The sequence below is a fragment of the Scyliorhinus torazame genome, chromosome 1, assembly GCF_047496885.1.
Source record: "Scyliorhinus torazame isolate Kashiwa2021f chromosome 1, sScyTor2.1, whole genome shotgun sequence".
Taxonomy (NCBI): Eukaryota; Metazoa; Chordata; class Chondrichthyes; order Carcharhiniformes; family Scyliorhinidae; genus Scyliorhinus; species Scyliorhinus torazame.
Genome location: NC_092707.1, coordinates 345,891,521 through 345,917,505, shown reverse-complemented (window position 1 = coordinate 345,917,505; position 25,985 = coordinate 345,891,521). Strand labels below are relative to the sequence as shown.

The following is a 25,985-nucleotide window of genomic DNA, read 5'->3' as shown; positions in this document are numbered from 1 at the left end:
TGGATTTCAGACTGCCTCCACCTTGCAGCAATTTTACCCTGGGGCAGCTCAAGGCCTTGGATCTGCCCGTACACAGTTGAGGTCCTTAAATGGCCAATTAAGGGCTGTTCCCCGCCCAGCCTCAATTTTTAGGCTGCAGGAGCAGAGGGGTTCAGGAGCTGTGAAGAACAGGAAGGAGTAACAGCCAAGAAATGTTGAATTTGAAAGTAATTTGCAAGAACGGGAATGAAGCAAAAAAATAAAGATGTCAGGAAGATCTGGGTGACTTGTGCCACAGGTTCATCTCATGGCTGAATCTACATGGTGACAGTCAACTGTCTACATAAGAATTTTATTATTAATGCTGACATGGCATTTTGCATTGTAATTGTTGATGTAAAAACATTTCTGAAAAACCCTAACAGTAATGTTTGTAGACACGATGGCATGCCATATGCAGTACTTTTACTCAAGTGCCTTTATATATGTATGTAGATTTATATGTCCTCTGCCATTGTCCATCGTCAACAAGGGGAAATTTTTGTTGAAAGAAAGTGAATACAGTTTGTGGAATCGATTGCTTGCTCAAAAAGGAATTTGGGGAATGAGAATGATTAAATGTGATGTGTAAGTATTAATAAGGAAAGACCGTAGGAAAAAGGGACATAAATCTAGTAGAAAATACGTGTTTGACCCAAGTGTAGAGGGGAATAAGAGTAGTGGGTGTTTAAAACAAAAAGCAGAAGAGATCTCATACAAGTGGTGTAGATGGAAATCAATTCAGGGAAAGCGGCACAAAGAAGGGGCAAATGGGGTTGGAAATTCTGAAAGGAAGTGGGCTTCAAAAGCAGGGCTGGGAACTCGAAACAAAACAATGGCGTCACAGTGGAGGAGTTTTTAAAAGTGGGATTGTGAAATCTTTTTTAAAAAAATAGGCACATCAGAATACATTAAGAACTAGATATTCAATCAAAATCATAAAGGGCTGTGTAAAGGTAGGGACAGGAATTCTCAAAATAAAAATGTGGCAGAAAAGCATGGAGGTAAGGTTCTTGCAATGTGCATACTTTGGGCCTATTCTGGTTTGACCCGATTAGGCCTCTAACAGAAATATATCATGTCTTTAACAGAATAAAATGACCCAATGTGGTTGCAGGAGTGTTTAGTTGAAAATTTGACCTCCAGTTATGGAAGGCAATATTGGGGCAAGGGACCTCAGATGACCACCACGTTTTTTTCACTAAGTCGCACTGATCTATTTAAGCATGAAACTTAAGCAGGCCAGAGTTCCAACTACAGTCCACAATTGTCTCTGTTAACCCAAAATCTACTCTTCCAACACACTCCTGGATGGCCTCCCATATTCACCACCTGCGAACTTGGTTGATAATTAGTTTCTTGCAGAACAGGAGAGAGAGGTGGAAAGGTGAAGGAGGGCTATTCTAGAGCTTGGGGCCCAGGCAACTGAAGACTTGGTTAGGCCACAAGTGGTCAGAATTAAAGGAGCACCAATATCTTGGAGGGTTGTAGGCTGGAGGAGATTTCCTAGATAAGGAAGCCATGGAGTTCTCAGATTGATTCTGGGGATTAAAAAGGTTGACATATCTCGAGAGATTAAACAGTTTGGACTTATACTCGCTGGAGTTTAGAAAGATGAGAGGGGATCTGATCGAGGTTTCTGAAATACGAAAAGGCATTGATAGACCAAATGTGCCCCCTTGTGGGGCAACCTAGAACAAGAGGAAACGGATATAGGTTGAAAGGCGGTAGATTTAGAATTTAAGAGACAAGAAGGAACTACTTCTCGCAGAGGGTGATGAATTTGTGGAACTCGCCGACCCATAGTGCAGTGGAGTCTGAGTCAATAAATGGTTTCAAGAAGGAGACAGGTATATTTCTGATATAAAAACAGGTTAAAGGGACATGGGTAGGGAGGTGGATTTGAGACCAGGGAGAGATCAGACGTGATCTGATTGAACGGCAGAGCAGGCTCGAGGGGCTGAATTGCCGACTTTTGCTCCTCGTTCCTATTGAGGGATTTGAAAACAAGATTGAGAATTTTAAAATTAAGGTGTTGCTTAACCGGGAATCAGTGAATATCACTGAGCAAATGGATTATAGGCAAATGCAGCTTGGTGCGAGTTAAGACATGCACAGCAGAATTTTAGATGACATCTAAGTTTGCAGGTGGTGAATGTGGGAGGTCATCCAGGAGTGAGTTGGAAGAGTTGATCTAGTGTTAACAAAGACAATTGTGGGCTGTAGTTGGAACTCTGGTCTGCTTAAGGTTCATGTTTAAATAGATCAGTGTGACTTCGTGAAAGACATGATGTGGAGATGCCGGCGTTGGACTGGGGTGAGCACAGTAAGAAGTCTTACAACACCAAGTTAAAGTCCAACAGATTTGTTTCAAACACTAGCTTTCGGAGCACTGCTCCTTCCTCATAAGATTTCTTACTGTTATAACAAACACCCTGCACTGCTCTGACTGAGACCAACGTGCTGATTAAACTCGGAATTTTCCTGACGTCCATGGCTTTCAGAAACCTCGATCAGATCCTCTCTCATCCTTCTAAACGCCAGCGAGTACAAGTCCAAACTGTTTAATCTCTCCTCACCTGAGGAAGGAGCAGTGCTCCGAAAGCTAGTGTTTGAAACAAACCTGTTGGACTTTAACCTGGTGTTGTAAGACTATTTCCTGAAAGACAGTATTATGATAAAAACGTGGTGATCATATAAGGTGTGATACTTAATTGCCAGCTAAGGGAGCTGACCTTTGATGGCAGGGAAGTGCAATACTGTCATCTATTGATGGGAGGCCATTTATAATGTGACGAGCAAATGTGAATGCAGTCTTTTAGATGTATTTTGCTTTTGATTTCTAACATGATAAAATTGTTACTCAAACCATCTGACACAGTGAAAGGAATGATTACCTATATATACAGAAGACCATAAGCAAAGAAAGTTAATCTGGATTTTGTAAATTCTGTACAGAACCAATATTTTTGTTGTGTGTATGTAGTTTAATTGTGTGTAATGTTTTGTATGTTGACAGATAAATGTCTCTGTCACTTTCTGCTAGTTGGAATGCAAGTGTGAGTTTAATATATTGACCGGTATTCTCCGACCCCACGCCGGGTCAGAGAATCGCCGGGGGCGCGCACGGGAATTGCGCCACTCCGCCCCGACCCTGGCTCATCGATTTCCGGGCACCTGAGGCCCCCGGGCCTTGACAGGCCGAGTGCCCACTGAGTTCGGCCGAATCCCGCCGGTGTGGGTAACATATGTTCCCACCGGTGGGGCCTCGGAGTTCTGTCTGCGGGGGCTGTCCTGGTGGGTTGGGGGGGCGGGGGGGCGGGGGGGGGGGGGGGGGAGAGAGAGAGAGAGAGAGAGACTCTACGGTGGCCTGGCCCCCGATCGGGGCCTACCGACCGGCTGGGGGGCGGGTTCCGTGGGGGCCTATGTTCCTCCACGCCCAGCCCCTGCAGGGCTCCGCCATATGCCCGGGGGCCGGTGCGGAGACGGCAGCCCACGCGCATGCGCAAACTCGCGCCGGCCGTGGCGCACATGCGTGGATCGCGCCGGCCGTGGTGCACCGGCTTTCGGGCGCCGGAGCTGCGCACACCACTCCTGGGAAGGGGTGAATACTTGCCACTTGAGGCCTGTTCACGCTGGCATCAGAACCTGGCCGCGGGATTGGAGAATCCCGGCCCCATATTTGGGCAGGAGAATAGTGGGGAATTTGGGTTTAGCAATATTGAGGCGTGAAACGGAGGAAAAAGCAAATAACTAGAATTATGGGCACAGTAAGAAGTCTTACAACACCAGGTTAAAGACCAACAGGTTTGATTTGAATCACTAGCTTTCGGAGCACTGCTCCTTACTCTGGCTCCTTCCTCCCATTCACCTGAGGAAGGAGCAGTGCTCCGAAAGCTAGTGATTCAAAACAAACCTGTTGGACTTTAACCTGGATTTGTAAGACTTCTTATTGTGCCCACCCGAGTACAACGCCGGCACCTGCAAATCCTAGATTTATGGGGTAGTTGGTGGTAAGTGGTTAGTAAAAGTCGAATGGAAGGAAGTGATGTATGGCTCAGGGAAAGCATGAGCTTGGTGGGATGGCCTCGTGAGAAGGAGGAACACGTTTATGGCAGTTCCTGTGGTAACAGTGATGAGAAAAGTGTTAAATGTGGGGAGGAGGTTTTCTGGGGTTTGGATTCGAAAGCCAAGATCATTTTTAAAAACAAATCACCAACTTTAAAATAGAAAATCAGAAATACAGCATGAGAATAATGAACATAATAGAGTTTAAAAGTCAGCCGCTACAGCTGAGGTGGAATTTAACAAAACCCAATAGGAAGAACAGTTCAAATAGAACACTGCGAATAAGAAATGTCCTTTTTTACCCCAAAAAACATACTTTATTCGCAAATTTTGTAATGGTGCAATACTTAGTTTGAATTTGATATTATGTAAAGTGCAAGTGCAATTCAATTTTTTCAGAGCACTTCAAGTTGCTTTATTGCACCAACAATGATGGGTTATATTTATTTGCCTGATATGGAGAATATCAAACATTCTCTGATGCATCGAATGGCTTCCAGCACCTTGGAGTACAAAGGCTGGAGGCCCTTGGACAGTGTCCTTTCCCCATTGAGCCTGCAGAAGACCAACATGCTTTGGGCCAAGCAAGGAATGTCTTTCACCGACTCTGTGATCCTCCAGCAAGAATTTCAGTAGGAGCAACTGGCTAATAGCTCGAGAAGTGTTTGTCTAATTTCTCTCTCTCTCTCTCTCTCTCTCTCTCTCTCTCTCTCTTTCCCCCTTCCCCCTCCCCCTGCCCTATCCCCCTCCGATTAGTTCGCAATCACTACATCTTTCTTTGTAAAAAAAAATATATATATTTTTCTCCTCCTTTTTCACATTTTCATCAAATTTACACCCACCAACAAATAATCAACAATAACAAATACAATGTCAAACCCCTGGCCAACAATCACCCACCCCCAAATAGCCCATAACATTTTAAATACAAAACACAAAATAAATCAAAACACACAACAATCAGGAATCCACAATCAACCCATACACAATCACCAATAAACCCCCCCGAGAGCATTCACAAACATCCTCCACCCCGCTCAAAGAGTCAGCTCATCCTCGCCCTTGAGAGGTGCACCCTATACAACACCTTCAACTGTATCAGCCCCAACCTCGCGCACAAAGTTGAGGCATTCACCCTCCGGAGCACCTCACTCCATCTTCCTCTCATATCCCCAACCCTCATCTCCGACCTCCTCATTCACCCCGAACGTAGACTGTATTTATAATATTAGAGTGGGGACAGTTCAATGGCTGGAGTGTTAATCAGGATGGAAGGCAGGGAAATAGAAAACTTATTGGAGGGGCAAACCAAGTCGGCCCTGAAATCTAGTGGCTGCAAATAGACTAGACTAGTGAAAAAAATAACCAAGGGTATTTTTAATTGCTTGCAAATTTGAGGTTCCAGGTCAGTGATTAAATGTCTTCCTCTCTGGAAATTATTTTGAGTATGAAATGAAGTCTCATGCCTGGAGCCTGTTGATAAGGCCAGAGTTTGAAGATGAGTCTTGGGTTTTTGAGCTCCACACACTGGCTGCTATTAGGATTTGATATTTGTGGGGGTGCACTTTATTCAAATCATAGAAACGGCAGCATGTAATTAACAATGCCATCACTCAACATTCGGAACATTTGTAATTTATGGCAGTTACAATATTTTGTTTCAAAAGGTGATCATTATAAACTACAACTCAACATATTATGTAACAGCAAGCAGTACTTTTAAAATTTGGTACCTGTGACTTGATTGGAACAGGAGTGAAAGGATTTGAATACTTGGGCTTTTAATCAGGGATGCAGTAAATGAAAGAAAATTCTGCTATTAACTTTGTGGGCAGGGAAAAATCTCTTAAGTGGAGCTTCCTTGCTCATAAGTAACTTTTCCTCTTCACATTCTGATAAACCTTCTGACAACTTGAAGAAATGGTGGTGTGTTGACAGAAATTTTCTCCGAATTAGCTTGCAGATATTTGGCCGTTAGTGTGAAACTGCCGCAAAGCTATTTATGGAAGAATGCTTGTGGATGTGGGAATGAAGCTGAGGACTGAGGAGGAAACTTCCAACCAGTGAAGGCATCCAGGTGGGAGAGCAATGCATGCGCAAACCGCATTTGTTTCTCTGACATCCTGACGGGGAACTGTCTGCACACTGGACTGTGATATACAAATTCATTTGACCAATACGGATTTATTTCTGTTTTTGGTTTGTAGTTATTAACTTAATAAAAATACAAAGAAAAGTACAGCACAGGAACAGGCCCTTCATCCCTCCAAGCCCATGCTGAAAAAGAGTTCACACTTGTTAAAATTGACAAACCCTGTCCAATTTTTATGTTCAGTTTGTCTTTTTAAGTTCGCCAGCTTACCAACAATCTTCCTGTGACTGAATAGGTTTGTTCTGTGATTACTGTAATATTGTGTGTAATGTGAAACAAATTCTTCTTTAGTGCATGTTTCTTTCAAGATAAAACTGTAATGGTAATTTAAATGATAATTGGAAAGGAGTTCCCTCCTTAGTTTGTACTTGTGTGGGTTCGTTTGTGTGCACACGCACACACCAAACTTGAGTTCATACAGTCACACCAAATGTTGGGCGTAAAATGAAGCTTCTATCACTGCGATTGTGATTTTGATGAATTGAACGAGCCCAAATTTAACATCTGTGAATAAAATGTTATTCGATATTACGATATATTACTGAGAGAATTTATGCTGAAGGAGATGAAAAAGTTTGATTTTTTTTTTTCCCTTGGAGTTTGTATTATTATCTATCAAATATGTTTTTCTCTGAGTGCATTATCCACATATAGATGCAAATGAGTTGTACAGGAATAAAATTGTTCAAAGGAAGCATTTTGGTACGGTGTAAAGCTACATTTAATGCATATTTTTTCTTCTTGTTATTGTCATTGAATTTTTAAATTTCTACTACCGTACATGTTCTGAAGTACTGGAATTGATCATTTAAATGATTTGCATTTTGTGCGCACCTTCAGAGGCAACGGAGATGGCATTTATTTGTTTAGCAGAACTGGAACTCAAACGTGTGCGACTTAATGGTAGACGAGGAAAGTAAATACTCTCTTTGAATTTTATTGCAGGCAATGATAGCTCTTAAATGTGAGCTAAATGCCAAGCAGCGTCCTCACAGTGCTAAAGGACACCCATCTTGTTTTCATCTTCTTTGCCAGCAGAGTGGGGCATGCAGGGCACTCCAGTTATAGTAAGTAATTTGCATGGTAACATTCAATGCTGCATTTTATAAGATTTCTTTGCACTCAAGAGAATAATGCACAGTCTAATTCAAATTATTTTGAATACCTGAGTAGGAAGGAAAGGATTCTATCGTATGCAATTTTTCTTTCCTTCTTGCTTCACTGTTTTCATTTGAACAAAAGCAATGTTCATTAGTTTTAAGGTACACAAGTGCATTTGTTGCATCTTTAAGGATGTTGAGGAAGTTGAAATGTAACCGTGTAACTGAACGTTTAAATTCCTTAAAACAAGGAGACAAGAAAGTTGAGCTTGCTATTATATTTTATTGTGGGAATGCTGCACAATAATCATGAATCTTTTCAGAGGTGTGTAACTAATGGAACTCTCTATAGCAGGCGAGACTAGCAAACACTGAGAAACAGAACGTTTCAACTATCCTAGCACAATAGATTGTAGACATACTCTGATGTGCTTAATGGGCTGTTTCTCATTGTCAGCCTTGTAGCTTATGCAAACCAGCCTATCTAAGAGAAATATGTAGCAGTTGTTTGCCTAGGGAGCGAAGGTAACTGACCGGCCCAAAACCTTGGTCTATATTTCTGTGATGTTACAAACTCTTGACTCTTGACCCCACCTTTCACAGTTACAATATTGTATTTCAGCAATAGGGAGCCAAAAGCTGTGACATTTGCCCGGATCTTGTGGTCAGTGGCAAATTAATGGTTCTAGCTGTTTGAGGGGGGTGCAGATTTGCTATGGGTCTGGTTGCGGATACCCCCCCCCCCCCCCCGGTGTTCCGGACCTGCTAACAGGTAACTCCTTAACCAATAAGATTGAATAGTTATCACTGACCCATTCACTGTCTTACAAGTTACAAACAGCAAGTGAAAAAAAGAGAAGGAAAGAAAGATGAGATTAAAAGACAGAGATGCGACAAAGAAGAACTATAATTTTATATCGCCAACAATAATATAACATTTAGAGGAGAGAGTCCATATCGGCAAGAGTTAATATTTAGTCAAGGAAGACTTTCAACAGATGAATGGGCAAGCCGTAACTTTTTCTGGCTGATTTAGTGGGTACTCCTGTTTGTACTCCAGATTTGCAATTATTTGACTATCTTGTCGCTTGGTAAGAGATAAATGTGGTGGTGTTTGGGGGAGCAATGGCACTCCGACGGTAACTTCCTGATTTCAGAGTTGAACTGCGCATATGTGGGAACAAGTCCCAACGGCATGTTGATCGCCTGATCACTATATCTACCACAGACCCAGGCTATTCATTATTCACGGCAACAGTGAAAATGATTTTAAATGCGTGATTATTTTAAAAAAAAAGATGTACTCTGGGAGTCTATGATGGTCTCAACGCTTGCCTGGCTGAGGCTGAAATGCTGTGGTCAATTTGTACACAGGTTGTCGACTAGATTTTTAAAATGCCCTTTGCAAGTAAACTCTAAATTATTCAGTTGGCTAGGCACTGGTCTTTCACCTCTAGGACTTGGGTTCAAATTTGTCACCAAGTAACAAAATGTAAGTGTCCACTGTATGCTGTTTATAAGGGTCTCTATGAAGTGATTTAGCAAGTTCTACTCAAATTGATATTGAGCAGGGGCTGATATCAGAAAACTTGACACTTGTTAGCAGTGTACCTCATGGTCACCGGAGAATGGCTGGCGTTGGACACAGTAAACACATCTCACTCGTGCTGTACAGATAGTGTGAGAAGGCTGGAGCTGAGGCACACTATGGGAGCAGAGTCAAGAGATCTTTACTCTGCATCTAGCTATACTATACCAGGCTTGGGTATCTGAAATATGTCTAGTTACACTCCCCAATACTAACAGCCTTTGCCTTAATGAACAGAAAAATGTTATCAAGTAATCTCCAGATCACGTACTGACCCTTTGTCTCGTTTTCATCGCAGGTATATTGATGTTTTACTTCTCACGGACTGCGTAGGGATGTGCCGTAAACATTTTAATCAAGATGTGATACAACAATCTGGTTTCAACTTGACTTGAGGACTAGATCCAGAATTGCCAACTTGAAATAAAAGAAAAATTGTATTATATCTACTGTGGCTTCAAAAAAAAAAAAAAAATTCTCAGGGAACTTGAGGATTCCAAACTTATTTTTGTTACTTTTAATGCCTTGTTAGAGGCCTGGCAATCACTTTGTTGTTTAAACATTGAATTGCCTTAAGAACAAATGATGGGAGACCAACCGTTGTATAAGTCAAATCATGCTGTGAGCAACACGGAAAATCTGTACTATTCACAACAGCCGCAGTCCAGCCCCCTGACCAACATGAGTGGAAACATGAATCATAGCTATGGATCCAGTGGCATGGATACATCTCAAACTTCTCCAACTTCCCCTCATTTTCCTCCACATTCGAGGGAAGCTGCAGTAGCAGGAGCTATGCCAATTGTTACCAAAAGCCTTATGATAGAGCCATCTCGGCCAACCAATTGGCCTCATTCCAATGCTGGCAATCATGTTCAAATGCAGAATGAGCTTAACAATCCCTCTATGATGTGGACTTCCACTGCTCAGCCTGATAGTCCAGACGGATACTCTTACGTATACTCCTCAGCAAATGACAAATTGACGAGTGATGTCTTGCACAAGTTGGACTCCTTCACACAGGTTTTTGCAAACCAGAACCTCCGAATTCAGCAGGCAAACAACGTAGCATCAAGCCAGCCAAACCAGGCTGCCATGGTTGAGAATGTACGCGACAGCACACTTCGGCAACTGCTGTCCCAAAAGCCTCCAGCTGAGCAACCAGCTGCTGCACAGCCGGTGCAGAGATTCCAACATTCCTTAACACAGCAAATGCATTGTGCGTTTCCGCTTGCGCAGTCGAAGCAACAGTTACAAGCCATCCAGCAGCAGCAGCAACAACAACAGTTGTATTATGAGTACCAACAACTGGCCCAGCTACCACAACAGCAGTCAGTGTTGCAGCACCCGCCGTCGCATGTTCAGCAACTGCAGGCTCAACAGATGTTGTCTCAGCAGATTCAGCAACTACCGCAACAGCAATATTTTGTACGTCAGCAGCATCAGTCGCAACAACACACTTCAGTGCAGCAACAGCAGTGTCCCATGCATTCAGGTCAGTTCTATCAGTCGCAGCAGATTTTGTGTCAGTTGCAGCAACCTATGCAGCAGCAGATTCAGCCGCCGCCACCTTATCACCGAGACCAAAACCACAAGGCCATGCAGCAGCCACATCAGTACTCCCAGGAACAATCCCACCCTTCTCCGCACATTCAGATGGCTGCACCATCTCAGTATTTCTACCAAGAGCCGCCACACTATAGGCATTTGTACCAGCAAAGTCAACTGCATCAGCAGCAAGAAGAAGCTATGCAACAGAAACAGTTTAATGCAGAAAGCAGGATTCAGGCTTCTCTTGCCCACCATATGAGCACGGCTGCTTCAGAGGTCACAGAAGAAGTGACGAGGAAGGAACTAAGTAATATGGGCCATCCAGGAGGACTTCTGGTACCCCAAAGATATCTTACAGTGCCATCTAATATTCCTCCTACGCCGGTCAAGGTATCTTAACCGTAATCTCATAATTATTCTTGGTCTCAGGTAAAATTCCCAGATGGGTTTGAATTACTGTTTTGTGGTGGAAGGTTTACAAATTTATTTTTGTTAGCCTTCAGTTGCTCATTTATTCTGCAGGTGTTGAGGAGTTATGTTCTAACATTATGAAACTGTCTGCCCACTGAAAGGACAATTACAATAACTATATATTTCATATGCGTTGAGTCAAACATTTATGTGACTGTTTCGGTAACTTGGGCACATTATAAACTATGTACGTGCAACAGGGATAAGAAATTTTCATCATTTGATGGACTACGGACTGTCGGAACTTAGCCCTTTTTTCATATTTTGTTCAACTGCATGTTCCAGAGGAAGCATCGCCCACCTTTCTCCCTAGTCTGCCTAATCCCTAAGTCCTGTTCTAATTTTTTGAGTTGTTTTCTGTGATTGGGAGATGCAGAGGCACCGTCCCAGTAGCTACTGCTCCAATGTGCAACCTGCATTTGGCCATGCCCAATCCAAGGTTGTCTCATCTCTTTCCCCTCCCCCTCCACTTTCCGGTCATTGGAGGGAAGGAGTGAGACTCCAGATGGCCTAGGATCAGCTGCAACCTGTCCTCTGACAGCAGTGGTCTCTTTGCACCACCTCTAGCTTGGTCTATTCTGGACCCTGGTGTACCCCAAGCATCCAGTGATGGAAGAGACCGCACTTCCTGACCCGCTGGGTTCTAATCCCCCGGACCCGGAGCTCGCCCTTCCCCGGCAGTCCGATTTAAGTGTCAATGGCCAAGGAGGAGTGGCTGATGCCCACTGGTAGGGGCAGGCGCAGCGACAAGGAGCTGAGCCTGAGCAAGATGGAGAAATCTATGCAAGGGGCGGTTGGAGAAGGAGACATGAATGAGAGATTGGGTGAGTCAGGGGGAAGAACGTAAGAGGAGAGGGAGGGCATGAGTGGTGGAGTGAGTGGGATGGGTGGGCAAGTTGGGGCGAGAGTGCAGAGGGTAGGGAATGTCGGGAGCAGAGTGGTTGGCTGAATTGGGAGGGAAGGTGTGAGTGAGTGAAGGAGAGGTGATTTGGGAAATGGGGTTGCTGAGTGAGTGAGGGGGACCCGATTACAATTTCTGCATTGGGAGAGAAGGGCTTTGCAGAGTCTTCTGACACCATGGAATATGGAGATATTGGCTGAAAGCTACATGGGTACATAAAATATTTACAAAGTAGTCTAAAAACACAGATTTTCATATTAATATGTATTATTTGTTGATTTAGCATACACTTTTAAGTAGGCATCTGTTTGTGCCGGCGAGACAATTCCAGAGGGCAATCCGCGAATGGGCCTGGTGCTGGTGTTGCTCCTTGCTTCTCCCGGACGGACCAGAACATTTGGGCGTGTTTGGCCGGGCCTCCTTGGCACCGTTCACATCTATCCTCCACCTCCGGGAAGAACCTACTCATACGGGTTCTTGTTAAGTGGGCTCTATGTACCACTTTTAGCTGCGTCAGGCTGAGCCTTGCGCACGGGGAGGTGGAGTTGACCCCATGCAGTGCTTCGCTCCAGAGTCCCCACCCTATTTCAATCCCCAGGTCCTCCTCCCATTTCTTTCTTGTTGCGTCCAGTATGGTGTCGGCCCTTTCTACCAGTCGGTCATACATGTCGCTACAGTTTCCTTTATCTAGTATGCTTGCGTCCAGTAACTCTTCCAGTAATGTCTGTCGTGGCGGTTATGGATAAGTCCTTGTCTCCTTTCGTAGGACGTTCTTGAGTTGCAGGTACCTTAGCTCGTTTCCCCTGGCTAGCTGGAATTTCTCTGTCCGTTCGTCCAGTGTTTCGACCCTGCCATCGGTGTATAGGTCCCTGACTGTCAGTGTCCCCCCCGTCCTGTCCCCACTTTTTAAAGGTGGCGTCAGTCCACGCTGGTGTGAACCTATGGTTGTTGCTAGTGGGAGCTTTGTCCGACATTTTGGTCAGGCCAAATTGCTGCCGTAGTTGGTTCCAGGACTGGAGGGTGGCTATCACCACTGGGCTGCTGGAGTGTTTTTTGGGTGGAGATGGGAGTGCTGCCGTGGCGAGGGCCCGGAGGGAGGTCCCCTTAGAGGAGGCCTCATCCGCGCGCACCCACCCGGCTTCTGGCTCCTTGATCCATCCCCTTATACGCCCGGCCGTCGCTGCCCAGTGGTCGAATTGTAGGGTTGGGAGGGCTAGCCCTCCCCTGGATTTTGTTTTTTGTGAGACCTTCTTTGGGATCCTAGAATTCCTTCTTTGGGATCCTAGTGGAGGGTGAGACCTCCCCGTTCTGATTGTTCTCAGTGTACTCTGCTATGGCCCGCGATATCTTTTCGTTGAAGGCCTTGTCAGCTAGTAGGGCAACGTCCAGCCTCCAGCCTCGCGTCCATGTAGTGTGGGTTGTGGTCTGATATCACAATTGCGGAGTATTCCACTTTGTCTATCCCTGGAAGCACCGTTTTCCCTACCACAAAGAAGTCAATTCTGGTGTATGCGTTGTGTACTGGTGAGAAGAAGGAAAACTTCTTCTCCCCTGGGTGGGTGAACCTCCAGGGGTCCACCGCTCCCACCTGCTCCATAAAGTGACCGAGTTCCCTTGCTATGTTTGAGATTTGCCCCGTCTTGGGGTTTGATCTGTCAGTCATTGGGTCCTGTACACAGTTGAAATCTCTCTCTCTCTCTCTCTCTCTCTCTCTCTCTCTCTCTCTCTCTCTCTCTCCCCAATGATTAGCCAGTGCGTCGCTATGTCAGGGATTTCTGCCATGGTCTTCTTGATGAAGCTCGTGTCGTCCTCGTTGGGCGCGTACACGTTAACTAGTACTACCGGTGTCCCATCCAGGGTCCCGCGAACCATGACGTACCGTCCCCCAGGGTCCGTAACCGTCTTTGTCGTCCTAAACATCGTCCATTTGCTGATCAATATCGCCACCCCCCTGGCCCGCGTCCCGTAACAGGAATGGTAGGTTTGTCCCACCCAGCCCTTTCTTACTCGCAGTCAGTCCTGCTCTCTCAGGTGCTTCACTTGAAGGAAGATTATGTCTGCCTTCATGTTTCTTAGGTGGTTGAGGACTCTGGATCTTTTCACTGGGCCGTTGAGTCCCTTACGTTCCAGGTGACTATCCTGGTGGGGGGCTTCTGTCCCCTCGCTCCTGTGGGATTAACCATACTTACCTGGTGGATGCCCCTGCCCTTTGGGGTTCCCCTTTGTTAGGGGGCCGCCCAGGATGGCCGCTGTCACTGCTCTCTCCATGCTGTCGGGCCCCTCCACTCCGGGGTTTCCCTCCGTCCAGTGGGGCCCCAGCATGACCGCCCGCTGTACAGCCGTCACGTGGGTAGCCCCCTGCACTCTGGGGTCTCCCTTCGCCCAGAGACCGTACTGGGTGGATGCTTGCAGCGATTCCTTGTTTCGAGCCCTTGGTTGTGGCACTTTGTAGCCCTATTGCTGTTCCTTTTCTAGCCCTGTTTGTCCCTCCTTCCCTGTGCTCCCCCCCCCCCCCCCACCCCACCCCAGGCCCCTCCCTTTCCTCCCCCTTTCGCCACCTCTCCCATATATCCCTCCTTTGTCCCTCTTTCCCCTGCTCCTATCCCCGTTTGCTCTCCCGCATCTGTTGAGTAGTCCGACCATCCCTCTGCCTGGCGCCTTCCCCCCTGTTGGGGGGTGCTGCGGCCCTGCTTTTTTGCATGTCCCCGGTGCTAGCTTTCTTGCTAGTGCGGTGACCCCCCCTCTAGGGAGTTACTGTCTCGCTTCTCCCCTGCCCAGCCTCTGCGTTTTTCTGCCCGCTCTTCCTCCGTCCTACCCTGTGCTCTCCCCGTTTGCTCTCCCTTCTCCACTACTCTCATACCCTCGTGCTGGGGCCTGGTTTCCCACCTGTGGCGTTTCGTTGGGTAGCGGTTTGCTTTTTGTTCAGGGTGTGCTCGCAATGGTAGAGGTGGTGGGGGTGGGGCCTGGCGTTGACCCCCCTCCCGTCGGCATGTTGTTGCCCCTTGCCAGGGGCCTCGTAGTTCTACCCTCGCTGTTGGTTTTTCAGCTCGTGTTCCTCGATGAACTTGTTTGCGTCAGTGGGGGCTGTAAAGAAATACTCTTTCTTGGTATGTGACCCAGAGTTTCGCTGGGTACAGCATACCAAAGCGCACGTTGTTTTTGTGAAGGGCTGCTTTCGTTCTATTGAATTCAGCCCGTCTCCTGGCTAGGTCTGCCCCAATGCCCTCGTACACTCTAATGGCATGTCCTTCTCATTTGCAAGTCCTGTTTTGCCTGGCCCAGCACAGGATTGTTTCCCTGTCTTTGTACCGGTGCAGTTTAGCTATAACTGCCCTCTGGTGTTCCCCCGCCCTGGGCTTCGGGCGCAGCGACCGGTGTGCTCTGTCCATTTCTGGTGGCCATGATGTGGAGATGCCGGCGTTGGACTGGGGTGAGCATAGTAAGAAGTCTTACAACACCAGGTTAAAGTCCAACAGGTTTGTTTCGATGTCACTAGCTTTCGGAGCGCTGCTCCTTCCTCAGGTGAATGAAGAGGTATGTTCCAGAAACATATATATATAGACAGATTCAAAGATGCCAGACAATGCTTGGAATGCGAGCATTAGCAGGTGATTAAATCTTTACAGATCCAGAGATGGGGTAACCCCAGGTTAAAGAGGTGTGAATTGTGTCAAGCCAGGACAGTTGGTAGGATTTCGCAGGCCAGATGGTGGGGGGGGTGAATGTAATGCGACATGAATCCCAGGTCCCGGCTGAGGCAGCACTCATGTGTGCGGAACTTGGCTATAAGTTTCTGCTCGGCGATTCTGCGTTGTTGCGCGTCCTGAAGGCCGCCTTGGAAAACGCTTACCCGGAGATCAGAGGCTGAATGCCCTTGACTGCTGAAGTTCCCTTCCCCGACTGGAAGGGAACATTCCTGCCTGGTGATTGTCGCGTGATGTCCGTTCATTCGCTGTCGCAGCGTCTGCATGGTCTCGCCAATGTACCACGCATCGGGACATCCTTTCCTGTAGTGTATGAGGTAGACCACGTTGGCAGAGTCGCACGAGTATGTACCGCGTATCTGGTGGGTGGTGTTCTCATGTGTAATGGTGGTATCCATGTCGATGATCTGGCACGTCTTGCAGAGATTGCCATGGCAGGGTTGTGTGGTGTCGTGGTCACTGTTCTGAAGGCTGGGTAGTTTGCTGCAAACAATGGTTTGTTTGAGGTTGCGCGGTTGTTTGAAGGCAAGTAGTGGGGGGTGGGGATGACCTTGGCAAGATGTTGATCTTCATCGATGACTTGTTGAAGGCTGTGAAGAAGATGTTGTAGTTTCTCCGCTCCGGGAAAGTACTGGACGACGAAGGGTATTCTGTCGGATGTGCCCCATGTTTTTCTTCTGATGAGGTCGGTGCGGTTTTTTGCTGTGGCGCGTTGGAACTGTCGATCGATGAGCCGAGCGCCATATCCCGTTCGTACGATGGCATCTTTCAACGTCTGTAGATGCCTGTTACGCTCCTCCTCGTCTGAGCAGATCCTGTGTATACCGAGAGCTTGTTCATAGGGGATGGCTTCTTTAATGTGTTTAGGGTGGAAGCTGGAGAAGTGGAGCATCGTGAGGTTATCCGTGGGTTTGCGGTAAAGCGAAGTGCTGAGGTGACCGTCCTTGATGGAGACGAGTGTGTCCAAGAATGCAACTGATTTTGGAGAGTAGTCCATGGTGAGTCTGATGGTTGGATGGAACTTATTGATGTCATCGTGTCGTTGATTCAGTGATTCTTCGCCGTGGGTCCAAAGGAAAAAAATGTCATCAATGTATCTGGTGTATAACGTCGGTTGAAGATCCTGTGCGGTGAGTAGGCACCCATTTCTGGTGGGTTGGGGAAAGTTTCCCTCCCACTAAGTTGTCCAGCATCTCGGCCACGTAGGCCGTGGGGTTTCTACCCTCGATCCCCTCTGGTAGGCCCACTATCCTGACATTTTGTCTTCTTGAGCGGTTTTCCTGGTCGTCCACCCTGCCCTAAAGGCTCCCCTGCGTTATGCCCAGTCTCGCCACCCCTCTCCAGGGCCGTGATCCGGTCGCTCATGTCAGTCGCGGCTTTTTCCAGCGCCTTAATGGTCGCTTCTTGGGTTTCCAGTTTCTCATCTTGGGCTTCCAGTTTCTTCTCTGCTCTGCCCAGGGCGAGCTGCACCTCCGCCAGGGCCTTGGCAATTGTTGCCTGTACTGCAGCCTCTGTCTGCTTTGGTCCCTGCCTTACTTTCTTGCTGGTGTTCCCTCAGCACCTCGGCAAAGGCTGCCTTCCAGTTCCCCTCTGGCCCAGGGGGAAAATGCTCCTGTCTGCCCAGTTCTATTTGTTGCGGCGAGGCTTCCATTCCGCCGCTTTGTGCACCGATTAGCTTGTCTGGGTGGGCTCGCGTATTGCCCCGTTTGCTTTTGGTGCCCTTTCTCCCTCTGCTTTGGCTCCCTTCTGGAATTTTTTTCCCCCATTTCTTTTTTCCCCATCCCCCCCCTTTTTTTTTCATTTCCCCCCTCCCTTTTTTTTCTCCTTTTTTCCCTCCCCCCACTTCTAAAAAGTCTCTTTTCAGGTAAGTTTTTTTTTGAGACACATGGAAAGAGCGAGGGAATTTTCTGTCCCTTTAACAGTTTTCTTTTCCAAGTTTTTTTTTCTCCCCCAAAAAGAGGAAGTTCTTGTTTTCTTTTTCTCCTCCTCACTCACCCAGGGACCAGAGAGAGAGAGAGCGAGAAAGGCTTCTGTTCGGGCCGGGAGTAGCCCTTTGTTCCACCTCCTGCCTCGTGGTGGTTGGGGGGTGGGGGAGGGTCGGACCACGTTGCTGGCTCGGTCCCCACTTTGGCTCGGGCTGCCGCTGCTCCTGCCCCGCATTGTTGTCCCGTGCCCTGCTGCCGTGCGTGTTGGGTGGGTGGGGGGGGGGTGCTCGGTTCCCGCTCCTGTGCCGCTTCTCCTTGGCCTCCCACGTTCTGCTGCGCGCGGGGGGTGGGGGTGGCTCGGTTGGGCTGGCTCGCAGGCCCGCGCTCGATGCGCTAGCTCCGTTCGGGGGGGTGGGGTGGGGTGGGGTGGTGCGACTCTCTCCGGCCGCTTCCTGGTCTCCGGCCCCGGCTCCTCTCGCACACCTTTCCTCCCCTGGACCACAGCTTACCGCCCGGTCCCTTGCGGCCTCTTCTCCCTCTCCCCGGGGGGGCTCTCTCCTTGTCGCTCGCTCTGCTCCTGAGCACTCCGGTCTCCAACTTTGCTCTGCTTTGGAGTCCGGGTAGCTCCTCTTCTTCTGCACTCTCTTGCAGTCGGACAAGTTTGCGCACTTAGGTGCAAGTTCTTTGCGGGGGAACGGGACGCAACTATGTTTCCCCCTCAGGAGCTCCGATTTAGCATACACAATTATTTACTGTATGTTGCAATGCTGATGTATTGCAGTTCTGTTTTTGCTGTCCTTTGGGGTTACAGTTTTTATATATTTGTTCAAGGGATGTACGCATCACTGGCAAGGCCAGCTCTTGTTGCCCTTCTCTAATTGCCCTTGAGAAGGTGGTGGTAAGTTTAAATGAGGTCAATTTGGAAAATAGTTGGAAAGCTCTGCCTTGGTCCTCTGCTCCGCAGGTATGTAATCCAGTAGGATCATGTTCCGGGATTGCTCGTATGGATTTCATCATGTATTACATTGCGCTAACTGCATTGAATGCTGAAATGCTGAGGTCACTGATGTAAATGCATTGGTCCACAGCCTTGACTGTAATTGAAATTAAGCAAGGGGAAAACTGATGTTTCCACCCTTTTTAAGTGGCCTGAAGGCATTTGCAATTCACAACATGATAAACCATGCTGTAATTACACGATTCCTGGTCACAAAAGATTTTCAGGTCTTTTTGACTTCAGATGCTCTCACCTCCAGTGCTCTCACCCCAGTGTAAGATTAATTTGTATTCACCCATGGATTGCCATAAATATAGAATTAACGTAGTTCCAACTTTTGAAAGGTTCTCTCGAGCACTTGGTGAAGGTGCTGCAATTAAATATTTAAGAGCATGGAATAAGAATATACAATTCATCAAGTTGAGCCCGTTGCTTGTCCACCTTTACCAATCACAGATCCTGCAGTTCTTTTAATCACCTGAAAAAAGATTTTACAATGAACTTCTCTTTCTCCTTCAATTCCCCAAAATGGGTTGTGACTTGACTTGTATTCACAATATTTCTCTGATCCATTTCCTGATGATTCACCATTCACTGATTTTAAAAAAATTTTTTTTTTGTGTTATTTCCATAATCCTCTATAATTCCAGACAGTTATTTTGCACAATATTTGACCATCACTAGCTATATTTATTCATATAATTTCAGTTCAATTCTTAACAACGCATTTTCTTTAAAGATGTATGTTCACACAGCATTATTAATTGCTTTTAAAGGATGTCTATTGGGGTATGGGTGGTGAAGCAGAGTGGGGAGAAAATGAAACAAATTCCTTCTCTTAATTCTTCTGTAGGTTAATCCTGTCAAAGTTAACTTGCATGAATCTGCAGTTATCAATTCCCCGTGTTTTGGGCAGCACGGTGGTGCAGTGGTTAGCACTGCTGCCTCACGGCGCCAAGGTCCCAGGTCCGATCACGGCCCTGGTTCATTGTCCGTGTGAGGTTTGCACATTCTTCCCGTGTTTGTGTCGGTTTCACCCCCACAACCCAAAGATGTACAGGGTAGGTGGATTGGTCACGCTAAATTGACCTTTAATTGGAAAAAATTAATTGGGTACTCTAAATTTTTTTTTTTTTTTAAATCAATTCCCTGTTTTTTGGAGATCTGGATCGTGTTCCAGCTTTTTTACTGATGAATATTGATTCAATTCTGAGTCACGTCTGTGAATTTTCTTGAGTTGTTCTACTTCTTGCTTGATACACTAATGTTCTTCTGAATTTTTTCATTCAAATTGCACTGCATTTCCAATTCTGGACATAACTGTACCACTGAAGCATATAAAATCGATCTGTGTTTTTTTTGGTCCATGCACTTATTCTGTCCAAAATCTTTGAATAGAATCAGTCATCTCGCTACATAGTTTGATATGATACACTTGACATCCAGTCTGGTTGTATATTGTACTTCCTGTATTGGTCCTTCTATCTCATCGCCTCAACAAGGGTTCCCGCAATCTGCAAAGTCAAACATCTCCGATATACTCATTTGCTTAATTCATAGAATCATAGAATCCCTACAGTGCATAAGGCCATTCGGCCCATTGAGCCTTCATCCATCCTCTGAAAGAGCACCCCACCCAGGCCCACTCCGCTGCTCTATCCCTGTACCTCCACCTAACCTGCACATCTTTGGACACCAAGGAGCTATTTTAATAATAATAATCTTTATTAGTGTCACAAGTAGGCTTACTGTAATGAAGTTACTGTGAAAATCTCCGAGTCGCCACACTCCAGCACCTGTTCAGGTACACTGAGGGAGAATTAAGAATGTCCAATTCACCTAACCTGCACATATTTGGACTGTGGGAGGAAACCGGAGCACAAGGAGGTCCCTGGCGCTGTGATGCAGCAGTGCTAACAACTGTGCCGCCCTAATTGTTCATTGAGGCGTGGTATCCTGTGTATTCTTTCCATGGCCCCAATACAAATGCGCAAGTTCCTGAATGTGACATCACAGCAGCATTCAACAGAGTGTGAGGCCAAGGACACAATACTGTAGCTGAGACTTGACCACTGATTTATAAAGGTTTTGCATAGCCTGCTTGCTTTTTATACTCCCTGCCTTTAGTTATAAAGCCAACAATTTCATTTTTTTTTTGAACAGCTTTATCAATTTGTTGTCTCACCTTTAAAATTGACGCTGTTTAATTTGTATTGCTTCACTTCCTCCTCTTCACAAAATGCATCATGTAACATTTTTGCATTATATTTTATGTACCCTCTTAAGGTCTGTTGCTTGCCTCTTCATCTTTAGTCCATTTCCAAGTTTCAAGACATCTGCAGACTGTAGTTGTACCCTGTATATCCTAATCCATGTCAGTAATATATATTTGGAATCACGAGCTTTCGGAGCGTAGTTCCTTCATCAGGTGAGTCGCCTGATGAAGGAGCTACGCTCCGAAAGCTCGTGATTCCAAATAAGCCTGTTGGACTTTAACCTGGTGCAGTAATATATATCACAAAGAGCAGTGGTCCTAATACGAACTCCTAGACAGCACCACTTATACTTGTATCCAGTCTGGAAAAATAACCACACGTCTCTGCTCTTGTCTCTTAACCGATTTTGAATCCATGCTGCCACTGACCATTTGGTCTGATGGTCTTCAGTTGCTAAAAAGTCTGTTATGTGTCACTTTATCAAATACCATTTCAAAGCCCATATACAACACAACATGAACTACCTGCTTCATCATTTTGTTATTTCATTGTATAACACAATCGGGTTTGTCAGGCACTAATTGCCTTTCACAAATACACGTTGGTGTAATTATTGAACCCTTGTTATCTAAGCCAGTGTTTTTCAACCCTTTTTTCGAGTGACCTACTTTTACAGAATGGCCGACTATCGCGACCCACGCCACATTCACAAATTATTCTCCATAATTACTTTTAGAAAGTCACACTCATTGTTGCCAATTCTGCCGTGTGGCTACATTGACTCCACCAGCTGAATTGGTTCCTCTACAGCAAGGACTTCTACCTTTTATCAGGGCTTGAATTGTGGGCCAAAGATGGCATTTGCTGGCGACTGAACTACACTCATGTATACAGGAGCCGGTAAAATGTTGCAGGTGTATGGAATGGAATGTGTCTGCAGGTTTTGCATATTGGTCAGCTGAGCTGTTTTTTTTAGCATGCTTTCAGTCAGTTGCATAATTACCTGGGAAACGGTACTGACAGGTGTCCAAAGCCATTCTATCTGACCGTGTTTTTTGTTCAACAGGGCTCCTGTTTCCGAACTTGAAGTTTTGAGTTTAATTTCCTATCCGAGGTTTTGAACGCGTGAACATGAACTTGTTAAAACTATGCAATATTGAACCAGTTCATCTTTCCAGCGCTTGCACACAATTTTCCAAATGCCAACAATGGGTGTGAAGAAATAAAATAATCAAATAATCCTGAGTTACACCCTATAGCATGGTGTCGGGGTTGAACTGTCATTTAAGGTGAAATAGCTCAATTTACAAATTTGCATTCGATAATACAGAAGTGGCAACAATGAAGTGATAATTATGGAGAATATTTAGTGAATGTGGCATGGCTTGCGACAAATTGGCCGTTCTGTAAACGTGGGTCGCTCAAAAAAAGAAGTTGAAAATCACTGCCCTAGTCGCCACACTCCAGCGCCTGTTCAGGTACACGGAGGGAGAATTCAGAATGTCCAATTCACCTGACAAGCATGTCTTTCGGGACTTGTGGGAGGAAACCCACACAGACACAGGGAGACCGTGCAGACTCCGCACCGTCAAGTGATCCAAGCTGGGAATCGAACCTGGGATTCTGGCGCTGTGAAGCAACAGTGCTAACCACTGTGCTACCGTGCTGTCCATTGTGCAGACACTGAACTCAAGAAATAATACCCCACTGAACTCAAGAAATAATACCACTCCTGACACTGAACACAGTAGCAGGATATCCCACCCAAAAAGAATTTTATAGGTCTCTGACTGCAAGCAGCCCAACTACACTCTGGCCCAGAGAGGCAAGGAAGTCCAGGGCTTCGCATCAGCCTCGCGTGGTAATACACTGTAATGCAGTGAGAATTTACCTAAAGAGAACATGGGCATCATTTTGGTGACCATCCAGGGCAGCATGGTGACGCAGTGGTTAGCATTGCTGCATCACGGCGCTGAGGTCCCAGGTTCGATCCCGGCTCTGGGTCACTGTCCATGTGGAGTTTGCACATTCTCCCCGTGTTTGCGTGGGTTTCGCCCCCATAACCCAAAAAGATGTGCAGGGTAGGTGGATTGGCCACGCTAAATTGCCTCTTAATTGGAAAAAATGAATTGGGTACTCTAAATTTATTTTTAAAAATTTGGGTGACCATCCGGCAACCCATCCACGGGTCACGACCCCCACTTTGAAAATCACTGGTCTAAGGAACAATTTGTCCAGGATCATGATCTCTAGTTGTTACCTCAGCTGACTGGACTCTCGCTAGTGTTTACTATGCACTCCTCTTTTTGAGTAATGATGTAACTTTTGCAACCTTTCAGACCTCTGACCTGACTCCTGTGCTGACTTTGACACTGACACAAATTTGATGGCCATATGATTCGGTAAACCAGGAGGGTTGAAAGATGAGCAAGAGCCTCTACATTTTCCACCTTTACTTTTCTGCAATCTAAGATGAATCCCTGGATAACTTGGACTGGATAACTTCCATTTTGAGCGCTGCAAACCTTCTATGTACCTCTGTTTTTTAATCTGTTTATCTATTTTATCTATTCATTTATATTTATCCTATCCACAAAACATATTATTTTAGTCAGGAATGTGCTTGAATATTCACCACTGAGCAATGATCAAGAAGTTCATCACAGTCCTGCTTTATCGTTGAGCATGCCACTGGCTTCATATCTACTTGTCCATTACAAATGCTCGGTGACTGTAGTGTGTACCATCTACAGGATGCACTGCAACAATTTGGCTAGGTTACTTTGGCTGCTTCTCTCTCAACCATGACCAGAAGAACAAGAACAGCTTTATCCTGGAAACACCAACAACTCGCAAGTTCCCCTCTGAATCGCACACCATCTTTACTTAGAGGCACAATACTGTTTCTTCATTGTCAGCAGATATATTGCTTACCAAAAATCCTCACAGGAGTACAATGATTATCATAGAATCAACAGTGCAGAAGGAGGCCATTCGGCCCATTGAGTCTACACACACCCCTGAAAGAGCATCCTACCTAAGCCCGTACCTCCACTCTATCTCCATAACCCAGCAACCCCACCTAACCGTTGGGCACTACAGGGCAATTTAGCATGACCAGTTCACCAAACCCCACATCTTTGGACTGTGGGAGGAAACTGGAGCGCCCGGAGGAAACCCACGCAACACAGGGAGAAAGTGCATACTCAACACAGACAGTGACCCAAGATAGGAATTGAACCTGGGTCCCTGACGCTGTGAAGCAACAGTGCTAATCACTGAGCTACTGTGCTGCCCTGTTCAAGAAGCTCTCTGGACAAATAGGCCTGGGCACTGCAAATACCTAATTGATGGCCACATCCTGAGAATAAAATAAAACACATTATTCCCCAATGAATTCAAATTCCCTTTTTTTTGCGTGCGCATATTCAACTCTTGCCTTTTTTCATATTGTACCCCCTTCAAACCCTTTCACTACTTGACTTGACTTATGAACTTTTCATGTTCATAAGTGTCTCTTGTGTCTCTGCCAGAGCACCTTGAAAGCAATGCACCAAATGCACTTTTAGGCAATTTCCCATTGATATTTTTCACCTCTGAGTGCCCCTATTACAATGGCTTATGCAGCCACATTCTTAAAATCTGAGCAGCTTGTGGTTCCATTTCAGACTTTCCAACCATCTCACTTCAGCTTGTTATTCAACTATCATTGGTGTAATTTCATCCAGAGATGCATTTGCAGAACATTAGTAGTGGTGCTTCCCTCATTGAATCTCTTTCTCCTTTTGCACAAATGTTACACTCAATTTAACTCTTTTTTTAATAAACAATTTTATTGAGGTATTTTTGGCATATAAAACAATGACATTGTATTGTACTGTACAAAAAAGAAAAGCAAATAACACATAGTACAAACCACAACTCCATTCTTGCAAGGACCTGCCTAAACCAACCCCTACTCTACTCTACCCTGGCCCCCCCCTGCTGACAGTTAATTCTCCGCGAAGAAGTCAATGAATAGCTGCCACCTCCAAGCGAACCCCGATAGTGAACCTCTCAAGGCAAACTTAACTTTCTCTAGACCGAGAAAGCTCGCCATGTCCGATAGCCATACTTCGGTCTTCGGGGGCCATGCCAACAGTATTCGTCGCTGGGCTACCAGGGAAGCAAAGGCCAAGACATCGGCCTCCTTCACCTCCTGGACTCCCGGGTCCTCCGAAACCCCAAAGATTGCCACCTCAGGGCTCATTACCACCCCTGTTTTCAGTACCTGGGACATGACATCTGCGAATCCCTGCCAATACCCCGAGTTTAGGGCACGACCAGAGCATGTGCACGTGATTAGCCGGCCCACCGGCGCATCTGGCACACTTGTCCTCCAGCCCGAAGAATTTACTCATCCGGGCCACCGTCATGTGGGCCCGGTGCACGACCTTAAACTGGATCAGACTGAGCCTGGCACACGTTGCGGTCGTGTTTACTCTGCTCAGAGCTTCTGCCCAAATACCCTCCTCCATCCGATCCCATCCCATCCCCCCAGCTCCTCTTCCCACTTATGCTTCAGGTCCTCGGTCTGCGTATCCTCTGCTCCCATTAGTTCTTTGTAAATATCTGCGACTCTACTCTCACCTACCTCTCCCCTCGATACTACCCTGCCCTGCCTCCCCTTTGGCGGGAGGCGTGGGAAGGATGGCACCAGCCTGCACACAAAATCCCGCACCTGCAAGTATCTAAAGTCATTCCCTCCCGCCAGCCCAAACTTCTCCTCCAACGCCCTCATGCTCGGAAAGCTCCCTTCCAAGAACAGATCACCCACCATCGCAATCCCCACCCTCCGCCACAGTCGATACCCACCGTCCATGTTCCCCGGGGCAAATCGGTGATTGCCGCAGATTGGGGTCCACACCGATGCTCTCACTTCCCCTATATGCCTCCTCCACTGGCCCCAGATCCGAAGAGCCGTTACTACTATAAGGCTGGTGGAGTACCGCGTTGGCGGGAGCGGTAGAGGAGTCGTAACCAGGGTTGCTAAACTGGTGCCCCTGCACGAAGCAGCCTCCATCCACTCCCAAACCGACCCCGTACCCACCATCCATTTCCTTATCATCGCTATGTTGGCCGCCCAGTAGTAGTTGCTGAAGTTCAGCAACGCCAGCCCCCCTTCCCCTCTGTTCCTTTCGAGCATCACCTTCCTCACCCACAGGGACTTCCCCGCCCAAACAAATCCCAGGATAATTTTATTCAGCCTCTTAAAGAAGGACCTCTGGATGAAAACGGGGAGACACTGAAATATG

General features: G+C 46.4%; 1 protein-coding gene across 10 annotated transcripts in view; it reads left to right on the top strand.

The window, feature by feature from the left end:
- The window catches only part of LOC140425573 (transcriptional-regulating factor 1), a 322,969-nt gene that overhangs the window by 176,046 nt on the left and 120,938 nt on the right, over window positions 1-25,985 (top strand). For 6 of the 10 annotated variants that reach the window (XM_072510032.1, XM_072510023.1, XM_072510094.1 and 3 more), the window contains exons 3-5: window positions 6,043-6,163; window positions 7,184-7,305; window positions 9,225-10,867. In XM_072510032.1, the coding sequence (XP_072366133.1) occupies window positions 9,509-10,867 (1,359 nt within the window). In that variant the 5' untranslated portion in view covers window positions 6,043-6,163; window positions 7,184-7,305; window positions 9,225-9,508. The remainder of the gene's footprint in view (window positions 1-6,042; window positions 6,164-7,183; window positions 7,306-9,224; window positions 10,868-25,985) is intronic. The other 4 variants (XM_072510059.1, XM_072510041.1, XM_072510068.1 and 1 more) reach the window with 1 other exon arrangement.